Source organism: Aythya fuligula, chromosome 16, assembly GCF_009819795.1.
Source record: "Aythya fuligula isolate bAytFul2 chromosome 16, bAytFul2.pri, whole genome shotgun sequence".
NCBI lineage: Eukaryota > Metazoa > Chordata > Aves > Anseriformes > Anatidae > Aythya > Aythya fuligula.
The window spans coordinates 6,873,725-6,898,404 of NC_045574.1; the positions used below are offsets into that span (position 1 = coordinate 6,873,725).

Consider the following 24,680-nt stretch of genomic DNA (forward strand, 5'->3'; position numbering starts at 1 on the left):
TCCCCAAGGCACGGAGGCTCCACAGAGAGGATCCTCCTGCAGTGATGGGGCTCCCTCATTCAGGGAAGGTCCTGTTCGCTGCCTCCTTGTCCTTCTGCTCCAGGTTTGGGTATTTTCCTGTGCTGGAGACAGAGGCTAGGCTGCTCTTGGCCGTGCTGCCTGCACGGGGTGCGTGGTGATGGGGCTGAGCGCTGCCTGGGCACCAGCAGCTGCTGGTGTTTCCTGTGACGCATGCGCACCATGGTGGGGGTTCTGGTTTTCACTCAGCCAGCAGTCTGCTCAGCACTGCCCGCAGGGAGGCCTCGGTACGGGGTGAGAAAAGCCTCATGTGCAGTTTCAGGCAGCTGCCTGGAGCCACCGTAGCCATTGCCCTGGGTGCCACCGGGCTCTCCTTCACCACCAGGCATGTGGGGACAGCCACTGGGAGCCGCAGCTCTGGGTGACTCAGCCATCCCCTACCTGGTGGCCAGCCGACATGGCACCAGCTGCACCCCATGAAGCAGCGGAGGTTTTGGGCCAGAGGACCCCAGGGCTGCAGCTTGGCCACGTGTGGTGCTCCAGGAGCCGTGGCACCGATGTGGTTCTTTGTCTACTCAAATGGCTCTGTTTCTGCTGGGCCAGCTCTTACATGGCTGGAGCAGAGAGGCCAGCAGTGATTCGCCAAAAAGTAAGTCTGGACCTTGAGACAAGGCACTCGGTGCTGGAGGGTGGTCACAAACTCAAATGCCTGGGGAAGACACGATGAGGCCTTGTCTAGCTGCAATCTCTGGGTGCAGACATGCAGCACGGACATGGATGGAGCCAAACTCACAGCCTGGCTCCCACACGATGACCAGGAGATGATCCAGCACTTGCACAGCTGCCCTGAACACAACCACCATCCTTGAAAAGCAACTGGCCTTGAGCGCAAGCACCTGCTTGGGGTCACATCCTGCCAGAGCACCCCGATAGCAACCAACCCCATTGTATGGGGGATTTGGGGCTGAATTTGCATCTCAAATTGCATCTTTTTTAGGTCAAGGAGAGGGCAGGGATATTTGCAATGAAAAGATGGGCTGTTTGATGAACGACAATGTTTGATCCCCGGACTCTGCCACAGGAGTGTGGCTTGGGGCAGGGAGGTAGAAGTGCTCAGTTTTCTAAGGCCTGCGATTTCACGGGAGGGAGGGACACTGGCGCTAGGCAGCAGGAGCTCCAGTCGCTGGGTGGAGCAGAGGTCTCGTGGCACACTGCTTCCCTGCATGCACACGGATGGGTGGATCATCCCAAGGGGCAGTGAGGGCAGCCCAGCCCAGTGGTGCCCTTTGCCCTGCCTCGCTTCCCCGTGTAGCACCAGCAGGCACAAGGCCTGTGAGCACAGCAAGGCTGAGGGACCCCTCATCCAGGTGCTGCGGCCACACTGATGCCCCCCCACACACCTCCACACCTCTTTGGCCAGGTCCAGATGAGGGGAGAAGCCCCATTTCCCCCAAGGCGAGGCTTCAGGGGTTGCTCGTGCAGCTTTGCTGAGCTCACCCTAGGCTGGGAAGCGTTGTGCTGCCACTCATGGCCCCGCTTTGCCTCCCTGGCCCCGTACCCCCCCTCCCCCCCCAGCCCCAGTGCCCTGGTTGTGCCGCTGTGGCTGAACATCCTGCTGCTATTTGTGTTTCTGGTCAGTCGTAAACCACCGTGTTGGTGTGAAGTGCACACGGAAAAGAACAGCGTGTTACTAAAGCAGACACCCATAATGGCCTCACACTGCTCTTGCGGTTTGGGACGCCCCTGCTCTGGGTTTGGTCAGTGCTGGCTGCAGCAAACAAACAGCTTGCAGAAATATGTGGGGCTGAGCAAAGGTTCGTTTGCTCCTGGAAAAAGCACCACTGGTGTGCCCACCAACCTTCCCAAATGTGGCTCAGCTCCTCAAGCCCTGCTCTGCACTGCCTGGCATCTTCCTCAATTAGTGGTAGTGAAGAAAACGGGGCCCCCAGACTCAAACAGTGTGGGCAAGGGGCCTTTGTCTTACCGCTGTGGCAGCATTTGGCTATGCTAACTCCTGTGACCGAGTGGGTGGAAGGAGGCAAGAAGAACCCATGGGTTTGTGCAGACTCATGATGTGCCAGGACCCAGCCCCTCTCCTGCCACGTCTGTGCAGGGGCAGCAGTGACGGGATGGCTTCAGTGTCTCGGCTCCAGCAGCAGGGAAAGGGTCAGCAGAAGGCAAGCCACCCCAGCCGCCTCTGCAGGTTAAAATCAAATAATAGATGTGGTGGTGGGAAGGAGACACCGAGGTCCCAAGTCCGACTTCCTCCTCCATCAGCAGTGACACCACGCTGGCTGTGGCTCTGTTTTGAGAGCCTCCAGGCCCAGATGGCCATTCCCAGCTGTTGTCCTGGGGCTGCAGCACCCTCCAGGCTTACAAGCAAGGAAAATTCCTGGTCAAATCGGAGCCCCTCCAAACCCCACTTTTCGGCTGCTACTCCCTGCAGCATCACCTGGCCCTGTGGAGGAGAATTCAAGGCCGCTGCCTTTCAGCAGTGAGCACGTCCCAGCTGTGAGCATGGCTGCCCACAGCTCCCGCTGGGGCCACAGGGCTGCACTTGCAGGAGTGAAGCCGCAAGGACGGTGGTTTTGTGAGTAATGCGCAGCAGCCTCCAGCACAGGGTGTTGCACCCAGCAGCAGCCCCTCAGAAACCTCAGCCCAAGGCAGTAAGAAATATTTCCATTGCCGACCCCTGAGAAACCTGCAGCTGCGCTGAGCTCAGTGAGAATGACCCCGTGCAGCTGAAGAAAACAACGCATGCTTTTAATACCACAGCTTGGGAGCTTGAGTGAGTGCCACGGGGTGTGGAACTGCGCAGATATGTCCCTCCACATGGGCCAAGCACCGGTGTGATTTGGGATCCTGGCCCAAGGGAAGCACGTCCTCAGCTCAAGCTTTGCTCCTGGATTTGGTTGGCCTTGCTTTTGTCACCTGAAGAAACATCCTGTCTTTTATTTAACTGGGAATAGTTGTTTCCACTTCGTGTTTTGCTTTGATGCTTCTATTTTTATCAAAAAAGCATTTACTTCTGTGAAAATAATTTACTTTCTCCATATGAGAATCCTCACTACAAATCTTAAATCTTGCCTTGCTTATGCATTTGAACCACTGTCCTGGTTTCAGTCAGGACAGAGTTAATTTTCCTCCCAGTAGCTGGTAGGGTGCTATGTTTGGGATTAGGACGAGAAGACTGCTGATAACACCCTGATGTTTTAATTGTTGCAGAGCAGTGCTTACACCAAGCCAAGGACGCTTCAGCTTCTCGCTCTGTGCTGCCAGTGGGCAGGCTGGGGGTGCAGCAAGAGCTGGGAGGGGACAGACCCAGGACAGCTGACCCAAAGTGACCAAAGGGGTATTCTATACTGTATGGGGTCATGCTGGACAATATAGAGGGGTGGGGGGCCGGGCTGCTCGGGGTTAGGCTGAGCATCGGTCAGTGGGTAGTGAGCAATTGCATTGTGCATCACTTGTTTCATACACATTAGTAGTAGTACTATTATCATCATTATTGTTATTATTATTATTGTTATTATTTTCCTGTCTTAATAAACTGTCTTTATCTCAACCCACAGGCTTCACTTTCCCATTTCTCTCCCCCATCCCAGAGAGGGAGAGGGGAGGGTGAGCGAACGGCTGTGTGGTGTTTAGCTGCCGGCCGGCTTAAACCACAACAACCACCATGGCAACAAACTTCTTTCTTAATCAGCCCTCTTTCAAATTGATAAAATCTCATCTGTTTGCCCTCCCTGGTCCTTCCTTGGTCCACAGGATCCTGTAGCTGTGGGGGCTCCTGCTGAAATGCACGTCTTAAACACACTTGGTGAGCACACATCAACCCCTGCTGTGGTATTATTTCCTCTAAGTCATTTCGTTGTCATTTTAATATTGTGTTTGAATTCTTTTGGTCTGTCTCTGTATTTTCATAAGGGAACTTGGTGAAGAATCACTTGTCTGCCCAGCTACTTCTCGGTGTAGTCAGCTGGAATAAAACCCTGCTGCATGCACAACTCTTCTGAACATGTTGCTTTGCATTCAGCACTTGCATTTAGCAGCGATGAATTTCATGTGGTATCAGAGGGACTGACCTCTTTCATATTCTCCTGTCTTTAGTAGACTTGAACTTATTTTACTGCAGTTGGCCATTTTTTCCTGTTTCAATTGGTTGCAAACCTTTCAATCAGTTTGCAATTCTGGAAAACACTTTGTCTCACTTCCTGCAGTGCCAGTTCCCCAAAGGCCTGCAGAAAGTCCAAAGCACGAAGCTGCATGAGCCCACCCTGTGGACATGACAGCAGGACCAGGACTAAGCTGTGACCAGCATGTAAGCACTCTTGAAGCCCAGATAGCTTTCTGTGAGTGCGTGATGACAGACTTCTGAGACTTAAGAGCAAAATCTGGATCTGAAAAGCAGAAGATAAACAGTTACGTTAAATGATCAGTTGCTCAGCATTGCTCCATCTGCACCTGGCTGGACATGTGTGCAGGCTGAAGAGTAAACAGATCTTACAGTGCTTACACTTTCCTTCCTTGACAGGGGTATTACAGGTTAACTTTGTGTTATACCAGTAAATCACACAGGTGCATCGTGCTGTTCACCAGGGAAGACAGCTCGTAGGACTTGCTGCCTCTGTTCAGAGGCAATTCTTGTCAGCGTCCGCTTTGTAGCAAGCCTTTTGTTTAGTCTCACTCTGTCAAAGCTGGAAGCTTCTTTCTGCATTTTGGCAGAGGCCAGCTATCTGATGCCTCCAGACAGCCTCTTGCAGGGGATGCTGTGCCACCCTGCTCCTGCACAGCCCCTAGGAAACCTCTTGGAAGAGGGGACCAACGCTGCCCCTTCTGTGGGGCCTCTCACAGGAGGAAACACTGCAACTGACAAAACCGGCTGCAGTGCTGGGTCAGGCCAAGAGAAACAACACAAGCACACAGGGTAACAATGAAACTCAGTTATAGCTTTATTTAATAACTGGTACAAAGTCCCCCTCAGGCAGAGCCTCCCAGTCCCATTCCCTACCTGAAATGGAGCAGAACATGAGTGTGACCCTCGGAGGAGCTGGCTCCCATTGAGTCAGGACTGCTCAGCTGTTAAGAAAGGACGTGTTGCTCGTCTCTCAAGACCTGTAGTAGCCTGGCCACTCATCCCTTTTCTCCCATTAACAGCTAGACCCTGGCACGCAGCAGGCATTTGCCTCCTGCCCTCTGTGACCCAGCCAGATGCAAAAAGGCAGAAAAATTGTGAATTCCACAAAGAGAATAAACAGTACCTGCACACAGTCATTCACTGCTCAACTGCTGGCCTGAGTCACACAAATGTGCGGCTGACAGCAGTCATTCACTGGTGTTTCTTGAGCCTCACTTAAGATCCTCACTTAAGATGCAGACACGCTGCCTGGGGATGACAGCAGCAGGAAGCAGAGCTGGCAGTGCAGGAGATTTTGGGATCTCCATATGGCGAGGGGCACTGATGCCCATTTCACAGCCTGTTTGATGTTAAAGATTCACCTGTGCCAGGGTAGAATAGTGACTACGTGCTAACTGCATTTGGCCCCTCCGCAGGAGAGGCAGGTGGGTCAGCAGAGGCAGTCTGGCAGCCGCAGCTGCTGTAGTTTAATCCCTTGTACTCTGTTGAATAGTGCACCTCGGTTAGTGTACATTGACTTGCCCTTTCAGGAGGCTCAAGTAAGAAATCACTCCGCTCCTTAACACACATACAGAGATGAGACCAAGACAGTATTTCTGACCATTTGTTCATCTTCCCCACAGCTCCTTGGCATGCCAAGAGTCCTGGGAACACAAAGACCTCCCGGTGGGTTCTGCACTCCAGGCACAACTCTGCCAAGAGTACCACCCGCCTCCAGTGCCTGGAGCTTCACATCATCATGGTCTTGCTTTCCCATGTCCCACAGATGCCATTCCAACTGCACCGCAAGGGTCCTTTAGCAGAAGCACAACTAGAAAGCAATTCTAAACCTCACAAAGCCACAAAAAATATATTTAAATGAACAGGGAAGACAATGGCTGTCATCTGGATTGATATACAGCACACACAGGAGATGGTATCAGCATGTACAGTAACCTGACTTACTAAGACTGCGGAATGTTAATGTTTTAAAGAGGCTCTGATGCCCAGGGCATACAGAAAGGACCAAAGTAATGCCAACTACAGACTACCAAGGAGGTAGCAGCTCAGATGGGCATGCACAAGTTAGAGAGAACAGTTAATGCCATGTTGGATGAAATGCTAGATTCTGAGTGGGTTCAGTGGGGGCGAGTGGAGTTGTCTGAATCAAGAAGGGCTCCTGCTTAACAGGATACTTCCATGGTTTGAGGTGCATCCTGGAGATCAATTCCTTCTGGGGTTCCAGCACTGCCTTCACCGTGGTTGCTAGTATGAGACCGGCTGCGGATGCTCTCCCCAGAGCCCACACTAGAAGAGGAGTGAGTACGTGAGCGGATCAGCCTGGTCATACTAGCTGCTGGCACTGCAAGAGAGAACAAGAGTACGGTTAGAAAAGGAGGAAGTTCTTAGGCTCAGAGCAAGTATCACAGCACTCAAATATGTGTTGCTGAGTAAGCACAGAGTGAGCTATCCCCTCAGAAAGAAAACTCACTCTTCACTGCCAAAATTAAGTCTTTGCATGTCTAAAGCAAGATGTTTAAGGCCCAATTTCAAAAGGTCCAAGGTGAGCAAATGCCAGAAGTGTAACTGATCATTTGCAAGTGCAGTCATGGTCAGTGTCTGTGCAAACCAAGGCAGCTGTTGTACAAGTGACCTTTTGAAAGTCAGTCTCATCACTCTAGAAAACCACAGAGCTGAAATCATGCAACAATCAACAAAATACAAATGAAAGGTGAAAAACCATAGCATACACATTGTACAATGGATCAGCCTAGCCCACAGCAGCAGGACATGCCGAAACAGAGCAATGCACCCGAGGAATCATTCAACTCAGTACACAGACTTGGGCCGAGGCAGATGCACAGTTGAAGGTACCTGACTCAGTGCTTAGGTGGCTGAGCTGCACATAAGGGACTGGAAACAACATGAGACAAGGAAAGGGATGAATACAGGTAAGAGCCAATTAGTTGCAGAGTGTGAGTAGCTGCACTGCTCCTGGGATCCCAAGCTACTTTCCCTTCCACTCCCATCTCACACACTGTGCTGTAAGCTCCCAGTATTTGTGAAAACAGCTGATAATGAGCATCTTGGGGAGATGCCAACTCAAAAACCTACCAGGGGCAAGTCTCTCCTATGATGTTAGCTGGAAACTGCAGCATAACTTCCTCAACCTCCCTGCTGTATGCACCGTAACTGCTCAACAGAGATGTCATTTTCCTTAAGTGAGGAAACTGAGGTATGCTCTGCAACTCTGGATACTGAACAGGAATTCTTGTCTTTCCTCGAGTTGACAGCATCAGATTCCAGCTACAAGGCATTACTTTCCACTTGCAGTTTCAGCATGGGCAGGTCCAGCTGTTTCAATGTGCAGAAGGAACAAGAATAGCTATTGGGGAACTGGCTTCTGCACTTCTAGAAGTGACAAGCTGCTTTGTTTCTCTGCTGTTCTCCTCCGAGATAAGGCTCTGCTGGACCAAGCTCAGCACTCCCAACAGTCTTGCCAACCAAAGTTGGTAGAATGGTTCTGTTACTAGCTACTAATTCTATAAATAGAAGTTTACCCCTCATCTTTCCCCTGTGCTACACATCCTGTTGGCAAGAGATTTGACCACCAAAGCCCTGCTGAAGTCCTTGCTCTGATGACAGTACTTGCTGATTTTTCCAGCACCAGGCATGCAAGAGACTTGAACATGGAAATGCTCTTAGATTGTGAGATTAAAGGGGCCTTTCTCACATAGCAACCTCCTCTGAAGCGTCAGGGTCTTCTGGCTAGCCTTGGAGAACACGATCATCCCACTATGTTCATGTCAGACACACAGAGCTCTAGGGAAAAGGACAGCTTCCTCTGAGTACTGACATCCATGAGTTGGTAAAGAAGCTCTGGTAACATGGAGACCATTGGAAATGTCACAGCTGCTAAAGTGGCCGTGCTTAGTGGTTCCTCAGCCATGGGAACAACCCCCTCCTATAGTTCCAGCTTTTGAAGGTTCACCATCCACAGAAGGGACCTCCTAGCCCTAGACCCTGGCAAGCAAGGCAGAGCTGTGCCAAGGTGTCTGCAATGGAGACAGGGTTGACCTGGTGCACCAAGAATCTCTTCTCCTGAAGTCCTCAGTCCCTAGAACACCAAGGGCAAGGGAAGTCTCAGCCTGACACACTCAGGACACAATTTTCTTCTGCCACGAAGCACAAGGAGGAAGCCACAGGGCAGAGCTCTCATGTACCCACCACAACCACGAGGCTGTACTGCTTGCTAACTCCTTCCCCTTTGCAGAAAGTAGCACAGAAGATTTCAGAAGATTTACTGACCTTAGGAGCACACTTTCCTTAACTGGGACAAACATGAATTTACAACATTTTATCAACAACAGCAACCAAAAAGGGGTCACCGCACTAGCTGTAGTGCAGATTAAACACACATCAGGGAACAACATTGGTTTACTAACGTGTTAGCACCCTAGTTGATTTTCCAGCATGGATGGATGTCCTGGCAACCACACTAACTCATGGGTGGGGACACAGATGCCAATGGGCTCAGATGGACCAGAAAGGCTGAGTTCCCCTCAGAACAAACCCACTCCAAAACAGAAAACTGTGTTTGCCACTTACTGTAGCCCATTCCCTGCACAAAGTACTTGAAGGCTTCAGTCAGCTTGCCAGGCTGTGGAAACAGAAAGTGCAGCATTAGTGTGAGCAGGGCAAGGGGCTTTGTACAAACTAAATCCCATGGAAGAGCTGTGACACAATTCTCACCTGAACCACCTGGGGAAGTCCTCCGCAGTCAGCCATCTGCAACAGGAAACAAAAGGGAGGTTGGGTTGTCCTTCCCACCCCAGGCCAACCCCAGGACTGGCACAGCATTGCCCACCCCACCAGGCTGAGGGCACAGGCTGCACTGTGACACAAGGCACGCTTCTATCATTTTGTTTCCAAAACCAAAGCAAGGCCTGGTGATATGTCTTCTGAGAGCTTGTGGCTGAAGAAACCCAGCATCCTGAAGGTTGCACTACCAAGCAATCTCAGGCCATACTCTAGAAGCCCAGAAGCAAACCTGCATCTGCCCAGCTCCCCCTGCCACTCTCCCCACACCTGGTGGTCTACACTTCTAAACAGTATCTTTCTGACATGCTGAGGAGCCATAGGTGAGGATGGGGTGGACTTGTAGAAAGCTATAAAAAGTGATGTTGCTGACAGTAAGCAGGGTGAAGGCAGGGCACCTCTGCTAATTCTTGTTAGATCTTCCCTGCCACTTGCTGGGTGAAGATATCAGAGAACTGAACATAAATCAGGGAATCAGGGACCCCCTGACAACAAGCTCTTTTCGTCTTAGTCTTTCTCCACACAGGAGAGAACACAGCCCTGAGCGACTGTCCAGAAACCTCTTGAAGCTAAATGTATAGAAGGCAAACACCTAAGTGGAGCTGGCCTCAGCAAAACAAATACGTCTTTGCGCAGGCTGGAATGATTCTGGCATGGTACTCACCTTCAGAAGGGTAGTTTTGGTTGGGTCAAGACGTGAATTGCATTCAACCTAAAATAAAAGGAGGTAAGAGGTACGTGATATCACACAGAAATCTTGAACAGTCAGATGAAAAATGTGGGGCATCTGCTCCACTGAAGGCAATGGCTTTCTTAAGCAATAAGAGCTTCTCCAGAGCCAGGAAGGACTGAGCAAGAAAACAGACAGCACGTAGGAAGAGAACAATGAATGGAAGATGCCATGAGGAAAGGCAGGTGTTCCCACCCAAGGGACAGAACATCACTGCCTGAGAGATGGGGATATGAATTTATGGGAAAGCATCCCCAAAACCTGATCCACCATGAAACCCTGGAGCATCCCCTGAGCTCTGACAGAAAGACTGTGAGGGAAGCAGATTTCTGTGCTATGCAGCATGGAGAGAAATCACAATCCCCCAGTCAGGCAAGGAGGAAATGGCCACTTCTCTGTAGTCCTGCTGCAAACAGAGAATAGGTGGGGACCTACAGGAAAAGCAGCCCCAGAAGAGGAGATTTTCATGAGCTGGGAACCTGAGCAACTAGATAGGCAAGCTGAGGTCCAGAAGACTATAGATCCTTGCCCAACTGTGGCTGGGAGGCAATGAGAACCCTTAGGAATATTATCCCAGTACTGTAAAAACTCAGAGAAAGTCTCAGACTTCCGTATGTTCCAGACTGAACAGAGTGGTGAAAAGCCAACAGGACCAGAAAAAGCCCTGCAGTTCTCCATGCACAGCTCCTAGGTCCAAGCTACTGCTTTAGGAGACTGACACACTATTCCAGGTTTCTTAAGGAAACTTGTTTTGTTCACAACCCCCCGGCCTTCCCACAGTCACCTTCTGAAAGGCATCACAACCACTCTGCATTGCACCATGCCACATGTGTAACTGTGCTGGGAGGGAAGTGGTTATTAGTGCCTGCAATGACAACAACAGGAAGGAGATGCTACCAAGTGTTACTTTCCCTGCGATGCAGTGCTCTTGCAGAACTCTGTGCTAATCTCCACAACAGAGCTGGAGTCACGCTGCTTATTTTTAAACCTCAGCTAGCCTCAGTACAACAGGAAGAGAACAGTAATTCACAAATTGAAAACTAAACTCCAGGGGATAGCCTGACAGACCTCAGGGAAAGACCCAAGTTCTTGAAAGAGGTCCTCTATATTGCTTGCTAACCAAGGCGCATGAGCACAGACTCTTAGTCAGATCCTGCCACCTTCAACTTAGAGCTACCCTGCAGGGCCACTAGGCGGCCCAAGCCTTGCATCTCCTACCAGTGGCTGACAGTTCTCAATATCTGGGGACTATAAGAGAGCTTTGGACAAAGAGATACTTTTTGTGGCTAGTTGTGACAAGGTGAAAACACTGCTGGGTAAGGCAGGTTTTCTAAATGTTCTCTGGGGCTCATGTCATGCAAGGAATATGTTTGTGTATACGTACCACTGCTTCCACAGCAGGTGAGTTGTCACCAACCACTAGCAAGGCAGGGCACCTGGTAAAAAACCCAAGAGAAATGTTACTTCCCATTGCTTCTAAGGAATTTCTGAGAAGGTCGAGGTCTGTGCACCAACAGCCTTATGAAACGTTAACAATGCTAAGCAAAATCCCTCTGTGCTCCCACACCATGACATTTTGTTTGCATCAAAACCTCCTCTGTGGCTTGCATATGCACCCGTACCATCCCCTCCATGTACACCAACTATCACTACTGTTACAGATGTGTTAAAAGATGGGTGTAGGGCTGAAAGAAACACCATCCCAGGCAACAGAAGGGAGCATGCTCTCTGGAACGAAAGTCAGGAATTTCAGAATAACTACATCCAACAGAGCTTAATGCCTCTGAGGGTGGCTACTGGCCAGCACTGTATTTTGGTCTGTATTTTAGAAAGATACACAAAAGATTCTGGGAATATATTGAAAAACATGATATTAAAACCTCTGTCAAGAAATCTGTGCTTTCATATCCATTTTTATATGTACTGTAATTCTAGAACAGTTAAGATTCAATGCATAAAACATACCCAGAAGGCCACTGATCAAGTGGCTGTGAATTTATATTATTCATTTACAGATAAAGGTAAGAAAGGTTTGGGCTAGACACCCCACTTTGGTCTGGTGACTAGATGGCAAAAGTTATGCTAGAGGCCATGAATGACAGAGCTCAGTCAGTGAAGTACCACTAAGGTTTGTGAGACTGAGGGCCTATGAGCAAGCCTAAAAGCAAAGAGACCCAAACTTCCATAGGAATTATTTAAGGGTCTGCAGATCCCTATGAGTCTATCTGTCTGCACGACAGAGAGCAGCATGATCGGCTTTGCCTGGAGACCAAGCAAGGAAATCTACCACTTTAGGTTAGCCAAGATCTAGAGGGTTTGTCTGTAGATGCTAAAGCATCTCCTGGGACTGGCAGCAGCAGAAGTCCACACAGTTTCCAAGGAGACAACAGCAGAGCCTGTGCAGCAGCGTCTAGGCCAGCCCAGGTATTCTGCCTCAGCACTGCAATTCACAGTCTTCGTGTGGTGATGATTTGCCCCTTTTGCTTTCTTGCTTAGAACTTGAAAATTTACTTATACTTGCTCTGCACTGCTCTCCAATGTCTGTCCCTTCTCAGCTGTACTCTGCGCAGACTATTAGCCCTCTGACTAATGAGTCACTGCCAAGGTGGGAGCTGTCATACCCTCCCCATCCCTCTATGAGAATTGTGCAGACAACTTTTCTGGGCAGAGTAGGGGAAGATAGGCAGCAGCAACAAACAAAAACCTGGCTAATTTTTCATGAAAAACAATCAAACTAACAGCTCAGAAAGTACAGTGGCTTCTGGGTGGAAATTCTTACTCCTCTGACCCTATCTTCTGGGGAATGTCAACATGTTCTTACTGAAAGGGCTTCCAGAAGCCTCTGCTCCACTCTGGCTGACAGCACTGCACCAAAGCCTGGGACTGTCTGAACTGTCTTCCCAGCAGTTGGTCTAGTTCTTCCTAAGAAGCAGTGACAGTTTTTCTGCTGAAGGGACTGCATATTAACTAACTAACACAGGTTGATTAACAGTAACTTACTTGAGTGTTTTTGCTGTATTTTCATTGATGCCAAGAACTGGTCTCTCAATTTCCAGGTCTCTGCGACTGGAAGACAAAGCAGAACAATTCTCCATCACATTGTCAGAGGAAACTGGTTATAGTGGGAACATTCAAAATCCAACCATGTGTGCTGGCTCCAGCAACCAGACAACAGGTAACCACCTCCCGTGTCATGCCACGGACACGAGCCCCAGTAGTCATTGCCAGAAAATGGGATCCATGGCAAGCTTGATGTAGATCTTCAGAGATTATATATATGATAGCAAATCTACTGAGCAGGATGGGTATGGGAACAATTCTGAATCTAGAAGGCACAAAAGCATCCTGTACCTGTTGTATGACGTGAGGAACAGCTGAAGGTTATCTTGGTTAATATCCTGTGCAATATGAAGCCTGTATGTTTGGATCAAATCTAGATTTGCCTGCAGTTCCTCCTGTACAAAAGTAAAAGAATTGGAAGACAAATTTTCTTCACATGTAATAATGTCTAAGAAATTACATTCTTAAAAATACTGAAGCACTGAACTGCCTCCACACTCATCGCTCACTGCTGAACAATAACCTACAGGGACAGTGACTCCAGACTGCATTAATACCTATGCTATATTAAGTGTTCCCATGAAATGACTGTGAAGGTGCAGTATTTTGGTAATGTGATCATAATTTTAAGAATGGTAGTGCACATGCTGCTGCTGGAGTATAAAGGTATCTTGAGATGCTATAAGTTGGCTCTTGAGCCTCAGCACTGCTTATATGGGTACAAATCACTCTGTTTTAGGAATGTTTTCCACTTATGTTTCATGTTAAAGAAGCAAAGCTTTATATGTAAGTGCCAAGACTGGGACCAAAGGAAAATCTCATCCCAACACACAGTTCTATGAAGAAATTGCATTCCAAAAGGGGAGAGAGAGAGAAAGGAATGCAAGGAAGCACTATACGTAATGAAGGGGTGTGAAGAGCATGTGTGCTCTAAGCAGGAGGAAGCTAGATGACTCCTTTCAGTAATTATGTGATGTTACGAGGGGGCTTCAGGTCAGGTATTGATTTGCTGCGAGTCATATGCTGTGTGCATGAGGCACAACCTCTTTCAGTTTCCTGGTAAGCTTGCTGATTGGGAGTCAGCAAATCCCAAACAGAAGGCACTGTTGTAGCCAAAAGTTTCAGGAGGGGCTATTTTGCCTCTGCTGAAGCTAAAGGGGAAGAGGAGAATGCAGCAATTTAACATCTAGACACGTACAATAACCCCCTATCAACTTACAGCCGATCTGTCCTCCACCCACAGATCAAATGCCTCTTTGCTGGTTACAAGAGAACTGTCTGACACATGTTTCTGCAGACATTTGTTTGGGCAGCAAAAAGGACAGAGTTCTGCAGCACTAATGGTGTGGGACACTACTCTCTTACCATGTCTGGAGTCTGGAGACAGTCAGCGCATGCATGAGGATGTGTTTGCTCCCCCTAGCATACAAAGTCCTGGTGCAAGCTTGCCACATAGAGAAGATTGTACAGTCTATGGCAACCCTTGATGGAGCAGGGCTATTTCAGAGAAGTTATATACAGAAGTTAGAGCTCCATGTATGGTTGCAGGGGCAACATTAACACCTACTGGTTACTTACATGGCCAAAATGATGTGCCAAGACAATATCCACTATGTTGGTTGTCCAGCCTGAAAACTGAAGAGTGACAATGAATGAGAAGGAGAGAGAGGAATTGGAAAATGCTGTTTCATTACAAATTTCAAAGCAGCTCCTCAGAATAAAGAAAATAACAACAACAAAAAAATTTCAAGGAATATAAGCAACAAAACGCCTGACGTATAGGATGGGTGTGCAAGGCTTCAAAGAAGCACGTAGAACAGACAGCCCTCCAGAATTGTGAAGCCTTGATAACAGTAAGTGGCCAGAATATCAGAATAATTAAAAGATTCATTCAGCATAAGCCAAATGAAGCCTGCAAGCACAAGTACTAAATCAGAGGAGAGGTAAGTGCGTGCTTAGAAGCCATTCGTCTCCATGCAGTTTTCTAAACTGGAGGTCGTGCCACACCCAGACTGAGGACACAGCAGTGACAGAAATGAGATTGTGCAGTTTTGGACATAAAATGACAAATTCCTGTACTCTGTCCTTTTATTTCTTATTCCACACACTGTTTATTAAGCACTGTGGAGAGAATATATATAAAGGAAGGAAAATCTCACCTTGGATGCTGCCCAGTCAATCCAACCCTTTGCACATGGATCAACATTAATAAGCACAAGTCCCTCCACCAGGTCTGGGTGGCTGAGCTGCAGAGAGAGAGCACAAGCACACTCAGAAGGATTGTTTAAGCCACAAAAGCACACACTGGTAGGTGTAGCAGTTGGAAAGCTACTTGTAAAAGCAAGGCAAGACAAAATGAAGATTAAATAGGGCAGACTGTGACCTTTTCAGAGCCTAGCCCAAAGCAGGCCTTTTGTACCAGAAGGATTCATTTGTTGGCACTGATGGATCAGCTGCTCATACAGCACCTGCAGCCTGAGCAGGCCTCAGCAGTGTTTTCTAGTGCCCATATGCCTGGTGCAGCCGTGGGGTTGCAGGTCGTGCTCTGGCTCCTGTGTGTGATGGGGCTGTGAGCAGTGACCCTCCCTGCTCCAATGTGGCATCTTCAGCAGAGATGTGGCAAAACAGCATGTTGTGGCAGGTGGCACCGGAGTCTGTGCTGAGGTCCCCGAAGCATCTGCAGCCTGAATAAGGGTCTATGAAGCTCCTGGTGCAGTGGAGGGCACCCCTTTGTCCTGCTCAAGCTGCCAGCAGCCCTGTCCGCACTCTAGCCTGGCATCCCAGCACCATGCAGTTTACCTTGGGGCATGTGTGCAGAGCAGGGTAACAAAATACTCTGAGAATTGCTTGTGAACACAAAAGAAGCAATCTAACAGAAGTGGATAGCTTCAAGCTTTAGGCTCACTGAAAGGCTGAAATTTTACTGAAGCCTGTACTCTCTGCTTCACTGCACAGATTAGCATCAGTTAAGCAGAAGGAAATGACTCTGTCCTCAGCAGGAAGCTGTCTGCAATCCACGTAGCATGGCAAGGGCTTTCTGACACTTCACTGAGCTCAGGCCAGAGGTTTATTTGAGTGATTTCTTTATCAAGGCTCATAATTACACAAGATACAAAAAGTAAGCAACAGATTGAACACCGGTGATTAAAACTGATGTAGGCCCTCCCTCCCCTGACACAATCCTGACTGCTGGGAAGAGGAAACAGAACTTTTTGTAGGAAGGGGAGCTGCATGTGGCTTTAAGAAGCAGTAAGTAGCCTAACATGTCAGCAACTCTCTGCACTCAACAACTTCAAGAAAACTTTACTGAGAATGTTAAGAGTTCAGCATCTGTTTTTAAAGCTATCCCTGAATGACTCAGGTGAATTCCTGGCCCACGTCTACTGATTTCACATACTTATAAAAATTCCACCAGGGAGAAACGTAGAAGTAAGCAACAACACAAAGCTAGTGCTCCCTTCTTGAAAGGCGGAGTGCAAAATCCCCTGCCACTGAAAAAGTGCATTCCTCATCTGCACTAGTCCGTAATACATCCCCACAGCACATCACTGGATCAATTGTTTGGTGTCACAAACTCTGGAAGCAGCATACAGTAATGCAGACAGAGCTTTGTGAAGACACTGGTGCCTTCAGTGTTTCAATTACAAACATCCAATCATTCCAAGGCTGTGCATTTCTAGCAGACAGGATGGGTTCTGCTGACCCAAAGACATCACATTACAATCTTTCCATGCCTGGCATAGCTGTGGTGTAGGTTTGGCCGCTCCAGTTTAACCATCTGGTCAAGAAGTAGCTCTCACATGGCTCCTTGCATGCCTATTGGAATTACTGCTGCTTTGCCCATGCCCCACAAATGGTTTGTTTGATTAGTAGAAGACCACAGCTCATGTAAGTCACAAGGAATGAAGAGATACTTACTGCACACCTGCTGAGGACATATGCACCGGCTCCCAGTCCAATCCCAATGAAGCTCTTCAGGCTGAAATATAGGCATTTCACAATCAGCAAGGCTAACTTAAGCTGAAGCATCCCTAAAGGCAAAGCCTTTCCCCTCTCTGCATCCAGCTGTTCACTTATGGTTAATTTTCAAAATGATACAACAATGATGCAGCAGTCATAAATTGTCTCGTGCGGCAGACAGCGTTCCCAGCTTAAGAACCAGACAGGGTTACACAGGTTAGGAGACACTCGGGACTCTTGGGACAACTCAGTGAACGTATCAGATTACTGCAAGCGGAGATAGAGAGAGGTGCTGGAATGGCTGAATCCAGCTGACTCACCCTGACTTTCTTTCAGAGACTTACTTCAGGTGTGTCAGAACAGCAGGCAGCATTTCAGCCAGTTCATCCATACCGGGATACTGGTACCTGAAAAACCAACACAGCTCGTCTGAGGTTGCCCCCGAGTTCTACCCAATGTAGGAGAGACAAGGAGCATATGACAGGAACGTACATAGATGATTATCATAGAATCATAGAATATCCTGAGTTGGAAGGGGACCCAAAAGGAGCATCAAGTCCAACTCCTGGCACCACACAGGTTTACCCAAAAATTCAGACCATATGACCAAAAGCATAGTCCAAACACTTCTTAAACTCCCAACAGGCTTGGTGCCATGACTACATCCCTGGGGAGTCTGTTCCAGTGTGCGACCACCCTCTCGGTGAAGAACCTTTTCCTGATATCCAGCCTGAACCTTCCCTGTTGCAGCTTGACTCCATTCCCTCAGGTCCTATCACTGGTCACTGAAGAGAAGAGATCGGTGCCCACCCCTCCACTCCCCCTCGTGAGGAATCTGCAGACCATGATGAGGTCTCCCCTCAGCCTCCTCTTTTCCAGGCTGAACAGGCCCAGTGCCCTCAGCCGCTCCTCGTACATCATCCCCTCTAGGCCCTTCACCATCTTAGTTGCTCTTCTCTGGACACTCCCCAACAGTTTCACATCCTATTTGTACTGTGGTGTCCAGCACTGCACACAGTACTCGAGGTGAGGCCACACCAGTGCAGAGTAGAGTGGGACAATCACTTCCCTTGACCAACTGGCAATGCTGTGCTTGATGCACCCCAGGATATGGTTGGCCCTCTGCAATGATTATTCTGCAATGATACTGTAAGTCCAGCCAACAGCATGGATCCCATCCCTCTGAGCAAGACTAACACAGAGCTATGTTTGGGGCAGTCAGGCTTCTGTAGAAGACAGACAAAGCAAGGAACACCAGCTAGACTGTGATGTGCTGGGCTCACACTCAAGTAAGAGAGCTGCTACCACTAGCAAGGGCCTCAGTAACATGAGAGTTCCCTGCACATTCCTCAGGAAGCCTCCTCATCTTCCTCTGCTCCTGATATTCCACCACACTCTGCCTAGCAGTCCCAGTCAGGTTAAACTGGGTAGCTACCTCAGACCAGACTGCAACAACATCTGGAACTACAAATGTCTCTGCAGAGCTCTTACCCAGACGGAAATGGGGGGGCTCCTTCCTGTTGGCCTGGCGCATCCACGTGGCACACAGCAAAATGCTGAGTGATCTCCTGCATATCTTCGAAGTTAAAGAATGCATTGAAACAGGATTTGTCTGTGAGAGACAAAAAGAAATGAGACATTACCTGACGTTTTACTATGATCCATCCTCCACACATCATGGCATACACCTTTGTGAACCCAACCCCGTGCTGAGTCTGTGGGATAGGGGATGCTGGGTGACCGTGCTGCCGTGCCCCACTGACTGCAACGCAGCAATGAGGTCCAGCAAATTAACTGCCATGGCTGGAGGGCAGGCAAGCAGGCAAACATCACCCCAGCACGCATGCCCAGGAAAACAGGGCCCTGCTCAGGTATTCATGGCACATACTGAGAAGCACCTATGTGAACACAACAGCACGTGTGGGGTGGGAAGATATGGTAAGAGCAGCTGACCCCACTACAAACATTAGTGTACTTCTGCAGCTTTGAACAAGGGACTTGCTCACCTGCCCAGCATTCAGGAAAACTGATGCCTGGTGGCAATTCATGGAGAACAGCTCTACTAAACGGTGCAACAAGTCACCTAGAGCCCTGTAGCGTGGTAGGTGGATTCATTTCAACCCTGGCCCCATCTTTTGGGGGCTGTTGGAGGGCAGGGGCATGCTCCATGCTCTCTCTTAAGCAGACCTTTATCTTTTTATCCTGAAATGACCTATCCCATCTCAGCTCAAGGCCAGTCCCACTGCTCTCCATACTCAATTGCTGATAACATAAACAAGCACTTTTTCAGGGTCCTTGGAATACAAGGGCTTACGGTTGAGGCCAATGTCATGGTATGTGAGGATGACAGGTCTGTTCCCCTTGGGTGTGCCCCGCATGGTGACATGAACCACTCCGAAAGCTGTCTCAATGTCATGTTCCTGCAGAGAGAGAAGAAGGAGCCTCAACATTATGTGTGCTGGCTGTGCTATGGGTAACTCCAGCTAAGGGCCAGCAATAAATGCTTCATCCATATTCTATCATTGCCATCCTGTCCACTGCTGGCATCCCTTCAGCCCACAAGTCTCTGTTCAACGTGCCTGCAGCCCACAGCCCTGGGATCATCGTGCCAAAGGGCAGGGTGAGGGGGCACAGCAATGCCAGAGAGGCTGGTAGCAGCCCCAGACCCTGGAGACCACACACCAGAACATTTTGGAAACTGCAAGGCACCACAGAACGAGGAGACCCAAGCTCTGCAGACCCAACTGCTGGCTGCCTGGGGTGCTGCCACCCAAGGGAGTGAGAGCTCACACAGTGCCTTGCACGGGAGAGAAAGAGGACCATAAAGACTCTGCTCTGATACGTGTCCAGGGCAGAAACAGAAGCCACAAACTCAGGATAGTGAACAAAGAAGTGCCCGTAACGTTGTCTGAGTTTAACTAGAATAGTTGTAAACACATCTAGACAAACACTGATCTGATATAACCGCAGACTTTGGAAAAGATGTGGAGATAGCAGTAAGGCTGGTTACCCAACATCATCTACAAGTCCATTCTCTAATCTATAGAAATCAAAGGAGAGCAATGCCCTAACTTACAGACACTGAAAAAAACACACATTATTTTCTTGATATTAAAAAAAATAATCTGTTTAGGGAATAACCTCATGGTTCAGCCTTAAAACAGGACACTACAAACCCTAAAATATTTTGTATTACACAAAGTTTACACAAAGCTTCTGATTTTTTTTAACAGTAAATTCCAATAACCTGGATGTGATTAGACCAAATATAGGACAGATGAGAGTACCTGGTTCACAGCACATCGGAAATTCATCTCGCCCTTCCTTTCCCCAGAAGTATTTCTTTTTGGGAAGCCCCAAAGTCTCTCCCCTTCTCTCAGAAGTGTGGCAACAAAAGCAAGCTGCCAGAGTCGTATCACCTGAGGTAGCCCAAAGCCTTCTGCCTGATTGGCTTTAAAAGGCAGAAAGACATGCTGGAATCATTTCTGTGGTGCAGACCACCTCTGGCTGCCCTCATCCTCAGAAAGTGGTAGGGTTTTAACTGCATGCAGATATTGCATCGCACATGCAGAGAAGCCAGAGTACTTAGAAAGCAGCAGTAACCTGCCTGCACTAGATGTGGGCAACAAAAAATGGTAGGCGAGGTTCTAGAGTTTCTACAGCCCGAGGATGACAGCACTCCATCCAGCTCCCCCTTGTTCTCAGGACAGGGCTGCAGACCAAGACATCCTGCATAAGGAGATGAAAAGTCCATGTGTGCACAGCAGGCCCTGGCCTGTGCAGCTGGCAGCAGCACTGCCTGTCCTTGCAGCACGTGTGCTCAAGCAAAGCCAGGCTGTAGCCTGGTCTCTGCCTCCCAAGCCTCTGTGAAACCACCAGGCTCTCTGCTGCTTGCCTGTGTTCTCAGCTGCTGCTCCGCTACAACTGGGAAATGGCCTGCTTTGCACTCCAGCGGTACCAGCACCGCCACAGGAGTGGCCCTCATAGCATTTTGGAAATTAGCAGGAATGAGTAAGTCCTCTAAGGAAACTGGCAGCTTTTGGAGGAGGCTGAGGCCGGTGATTTGTAGTGCAGGCAGCTGAAGCAGCCGAGTGCAGCAAGCTCATGGAATTGCCCAGCAAGTGCCAAAGCAGCAGGAGCTTGCAGTCCCTGGCTGCAGCTCCCTCCTCATCTGAGCTAACCACGTGGCCGACTGCCATGAAAAGCAGGACTCTGCCATAAGCAGCTTTAACTCACTGACCTGGAAGGAAACTATCCAAACTATCCAGCTGATTTTTTTTTTTTTATTAATTTCATTTATTTATTTAATTATTTTAATCTGACTTTGTTAGATTTCTGCCAGGTCAACGAGTTAAGAAGCTCACATAGAGGCAGGACAAATGCTGGTGCTGGCTCAAAGCCAGATGGGAGGGCACAGGCTGGCAGCAGTACTAACCCTGCCCTGAGCATGAGGCCCGTTATCCTGACTCGTGTCTCATGTGGCTGCACCTCCAGAGGACTGGGGAGGGTTTTACAAACAGCAGCAAAAGGTTAACTATCAAACAAAAGCACAAAACCTAACTGAGCCAACAGTGAGAAAATCACAGAAATAACAAAATGGCTGATTATATTAAAAAAAAATTAAAATTTAAATTGGTTCAGTGGCTTTTCTGGAATTAAGTCATTGTAAGGCCACATGCGCATCCACTACGTCAAAGACTGGAGAAGACACTCAAAACAGAAACATTCACCTCTCTTCAGTCCTTTAGTACAAGCACCTCAATGTGCTTCATACTGCAACAGCCTGCACTTTTGCGTTCCCCAAAGTTGACCTTGGGTCTTTCTTTAGCTCTCTGGTAGGGAAAGAAAAGAGTTTCCTCGAGCTAAGAATCAATCCTTGCTCTCCCACTTACTTTAACTTTGTGAACTGCATAAACTGAGATTTTGGAAAGTGAGACAGTTTATCAGAAAGAGGTTTTTCATTTTCATTTTTCTCCAAAATAGCTCTCCCACATATAAAAGTCAAAGGATAGCATGAGACAGCTGCTTAATATAGAGACCAGGTCTCAGACTTTAGATAGCAACAAAAGTCGTTGTGCTTGTAAGATACAATTGTTACCTTGAATTGGCCAAGAAAAGGAGAAAGGTTATTACATCATCACTTGGTTATTACTCTTACAGAGAAGAATAATCCAGTTGCAATAGACCCCTCCCTGCCAGCCACTCAGTGCGATGTCCCACCCTAACAACTGACTGCTCCAAACTCTGCATATTCTTTCCTGGTGTTTGCCCACTGCTCAAGTAGAAACACAATGATGGAAAGTATCAGAAGCTAGTCATCCGCATTTCTCAGACAGCTATATTTTGTTTCTGGTCTCTGTTATGGCCAGCTCTGACACGCTGCACCAGTGTAGTCTGAATGGAGATTCGAGGACTGCTACCTTGCAGCTGTCAAACTCCTGCAATGGTCTGTCTGAACAGTCATCTGCAGTGCAGGGAAGGAGTGATGGGAGAAGGCAGGTGGCAAAGATGCGGCCAGGAGACTGCCTGATTTAACAAATGTGCTATTTACAAAATAAGGAAGGTGAAGGCAAGAGATGATGATGATCTATGGTTGCGTTTTGAAATACTCAGTAAAATTTAATTTTTACTTAAGGACTAGAAACTTTATCAGAGGCTTCTCTGAAGAGATTTTATCTTCTGCCCTCATTCATACAGTAGGTTAAAAAAGAAACAGCAGCTGCAGGCTACGTGCTGTAAATGGGAACGCAGCAGCAGAGGCAGCCCTGCTCCCCACAGCCTGCTCTTGCTGGCCATGGGCACCAAGCCGTGATGCAAGCGTGCCGATAGCAGAGTGCTGCTGGTGAGATGGAACAGATTCTGTGTGGGCAGCTACTATTGATCAACCCAAACCAGAGCTGGGAACAGTTGCTCCAAAAACTAGCAGTGCCCTTGGGGCATGAATGAGATGAGCCATGAGGGAGGAGGATCAGGAGGGATGAAGCTAGGCAGGGCAGCTGAGGCTGGTCATACCAAAGGTCCAACCACCCCTGCGAGTCTGACTGAGAGTGGGTACTTTGGAAAAATAGACTAGAGCAATCATGTAGTGACACTTCCTCAAAAACTTGCGTCTTGTAACTTAATTTTCCCAACCTCCAACAACTTGTAGGTCAAAAGAGACTTTCTGAGCTGGCTTTTGCAGTCAGCCACCCTATCACCAGAAAAGCCAAAGTTCAACAAGGTGTGGGGTGAGGAATACCTGCTTTCCCGCACCTTTTGTCTGCTGGCTTCACCTGAGACTCCCCAGTCCTTGGTTTGGAGGACAGGGAACAGCCGATTCCATTCGCACACCAGCACCACCTATCAGCTTGTCATGCTTCATGGTTGCAATTTCCCTTCATCAGTCCCTTCTCTGGGCTGATACACGCTGCCCTGTTTGGCTGGTCTTGGTGCAGCAGCTTTTGTCTGACTGTGCTGTTGTTCTCCCCCCGTTGTGTTCTGTCCTGAGCTGGGGGACTGGCAGTATGTCCAATATGGGCATGCTGTGGATTTACACGTTTGCACAATGAGGTTGCTTTGTTCTCTGTTCCTGATAAACAAGAATTGATTTGTTTTGTTGAAAGCCCCGAGCTGACATTTTCACTCATCTCTTGTAATGTTGAGGTCATACACCTCGGGGTTATCATCAGTCCTGAGCCCACTCTGATGTTCTGCTGCAGGATGTGCAGCAGAACAATGTGCTCCAGTGTGTACTCAATGTGCACCATATTTGCATTTATCCAAAGGCAGATAAAAGTTGCCATTGCACATTCATCATTTTTTCTAGATCACTTAAGAACATGTTTAAGCAGCACAGGTCCCAACAAAGGCCTCTAAGGTACTCCTCTAGTGACCTCAAGTGACAATGAAAATTAATAAAGTATCACTACCCAAACTCTCTCACGTGCTTCCACATCTGATTGTGTCTGCTTTGTTCTGTTCATGCTTAATCTGCTATCGTTTATAACCTTTTTCATTTTCACTTTGCTTTTTGAAGCTTTTTGAAAAATGCTTTTTTTTTTTTTTTTTTTTTCAATAGCCTCTATGCTGTTCTCTTTAGTTGTGCTGGCTTCCCTGCACCACTTCTCATATCTGCCACAACACGTGGTGGGCATTTGCTCTCTGCCTCCATTTTGCTGTCCATTAAAAGTCTCAGAGCTGCTGCAGTGTTTCAGTTCTTAGCTGCCTCACTTATTTTCAATAAGCTTTTCCATTTCTATGCAGTGCTTGTTTTGAACTTTTGAGCATGAAAACAGTTAAGTTTTCCTATGTTGTTTTTTTTTTTTTTTCTTCACTCTGGACAGATGTTGACCTTAAGCACATTACGGTTCCCATCACACGACAGCTCTTTGAAGACAAATGTTTTGAACATGTTTCTCCACTCTGCTCATAATCAGGTCAATGTGGGGCTCCACACTGTTGCTCCACAGAAGTCTGAATCTAAAAATGGAGTCTTGGTGTCATGTCCTACTGTCACATCTGCTTGTTTGACACAGAGAAGCCTGGGAAGAAGCTTCAGCTCTTCAACTACATACAAAACATACATTTCCTAGTTGAGCCTGGTATTTCAGCCTAAGGGAAATCTATGGTGTTCGCTGACATAAATTAGAGCCAAATCAGATCAACAAGCTTCCTGTAACACCCATCTGCATCCTCTGACACCTGCATCTACCCTCACCTTCTCATGTACTCTATCCAGGTATTAGTGTCCCACGATAAGTGTCCAACAACAGGGTCCTCAACTCTCTTCTGTGATCTCAGACAAGAATACAGTAACTATTGGCAGAAACAAATAAAAACTGAGATTTTTTGGTGTAATTTCTCATTACAAATTGGCTGACTTGATGAAGTGTTGTTGAAAGGAGAGCTTCCCTCATCATTCTGCTCTTCCCCATGTCCAGTGCAGCTGATGGTCACACAGACATCTGTAAGCAGGGTGTGGGGCAGGCTTTGTTTCCT

The 24,680-nt window shown here is 48.1% G+C and overlaps 1 protein-coding gene across 3 annotated transcripts in view; it reads right to left on the reverse strand.

Annotated features, from left to right (window-relative positions):
• Window positions 1–4,946: 4,946 nt before the first annotated feature.
• NDRG3 (NDRG family member 3) overlaps window positions 4,947–24,680 on the reverse strand; it is a 54,182-nt gene continuing 34,448 nt past the window's right edge. For 2 of the 3 annotated variants that reach the window (XM_032198245.1, XM_032198246.1), the window contains exons 4-17: window positions 19,018–19,123; window positions 18,195–18,315; window positions 17,048–17,110; window positions 16,662–16,722; window positions 14,903–14,989; window positions 14,322–14,378; window positions 13,035–13,138; window positions 12,684–12,749; window positions 11,068–11,119; window positions 9,618–9,665; window positions 8,888–8,923; window positions 8,744–8,795; window positions 7,010–7,048; window positions 4,947–6,497 (exon numbers count right to left, since the gene is read on the reverse strand). In XM_032198245.1, the coding sequence (XP_032054136.1) occupies window positions 6,319–6,497; window positions 7,010–7,048; window positions 8,744–8,795; window positions 8,888–8,923; window positions 9,618–9,665; window positions 11,068–11,119; window positions 12,684–12,749; window positions 13,035–13,138; window positions 14,322–14,378; window positions 14,903–14,989; window positions 16,662–16,722; window positions 17,048–17,110; window positions 18,195–18,315; window positions 19,018–19,123 (1,071 nt within the window). In that variant the 3' untranslated portion in view covers window positions 4,947–6,318. The remainder of the gene's footprint in view (window positions 6,498–7,009; window positions 7,049–8,743; window positions 8,796–8,887; window positions 8,924–9,617; window positions 9,666–11,067; window positions 11,120–12,683; window positions 12,750–13,034; window positions 13,139–14,321; window positions 14,379–14,902; window positions 14,990–16,661; window positions 16,723–17,047; window positions 17,111–18,194; window positions 18,316–19,017; window positions 19,124–24,680) is intronic. The other variant, XM_032198247.1, reaches the window with a different exon arrangement.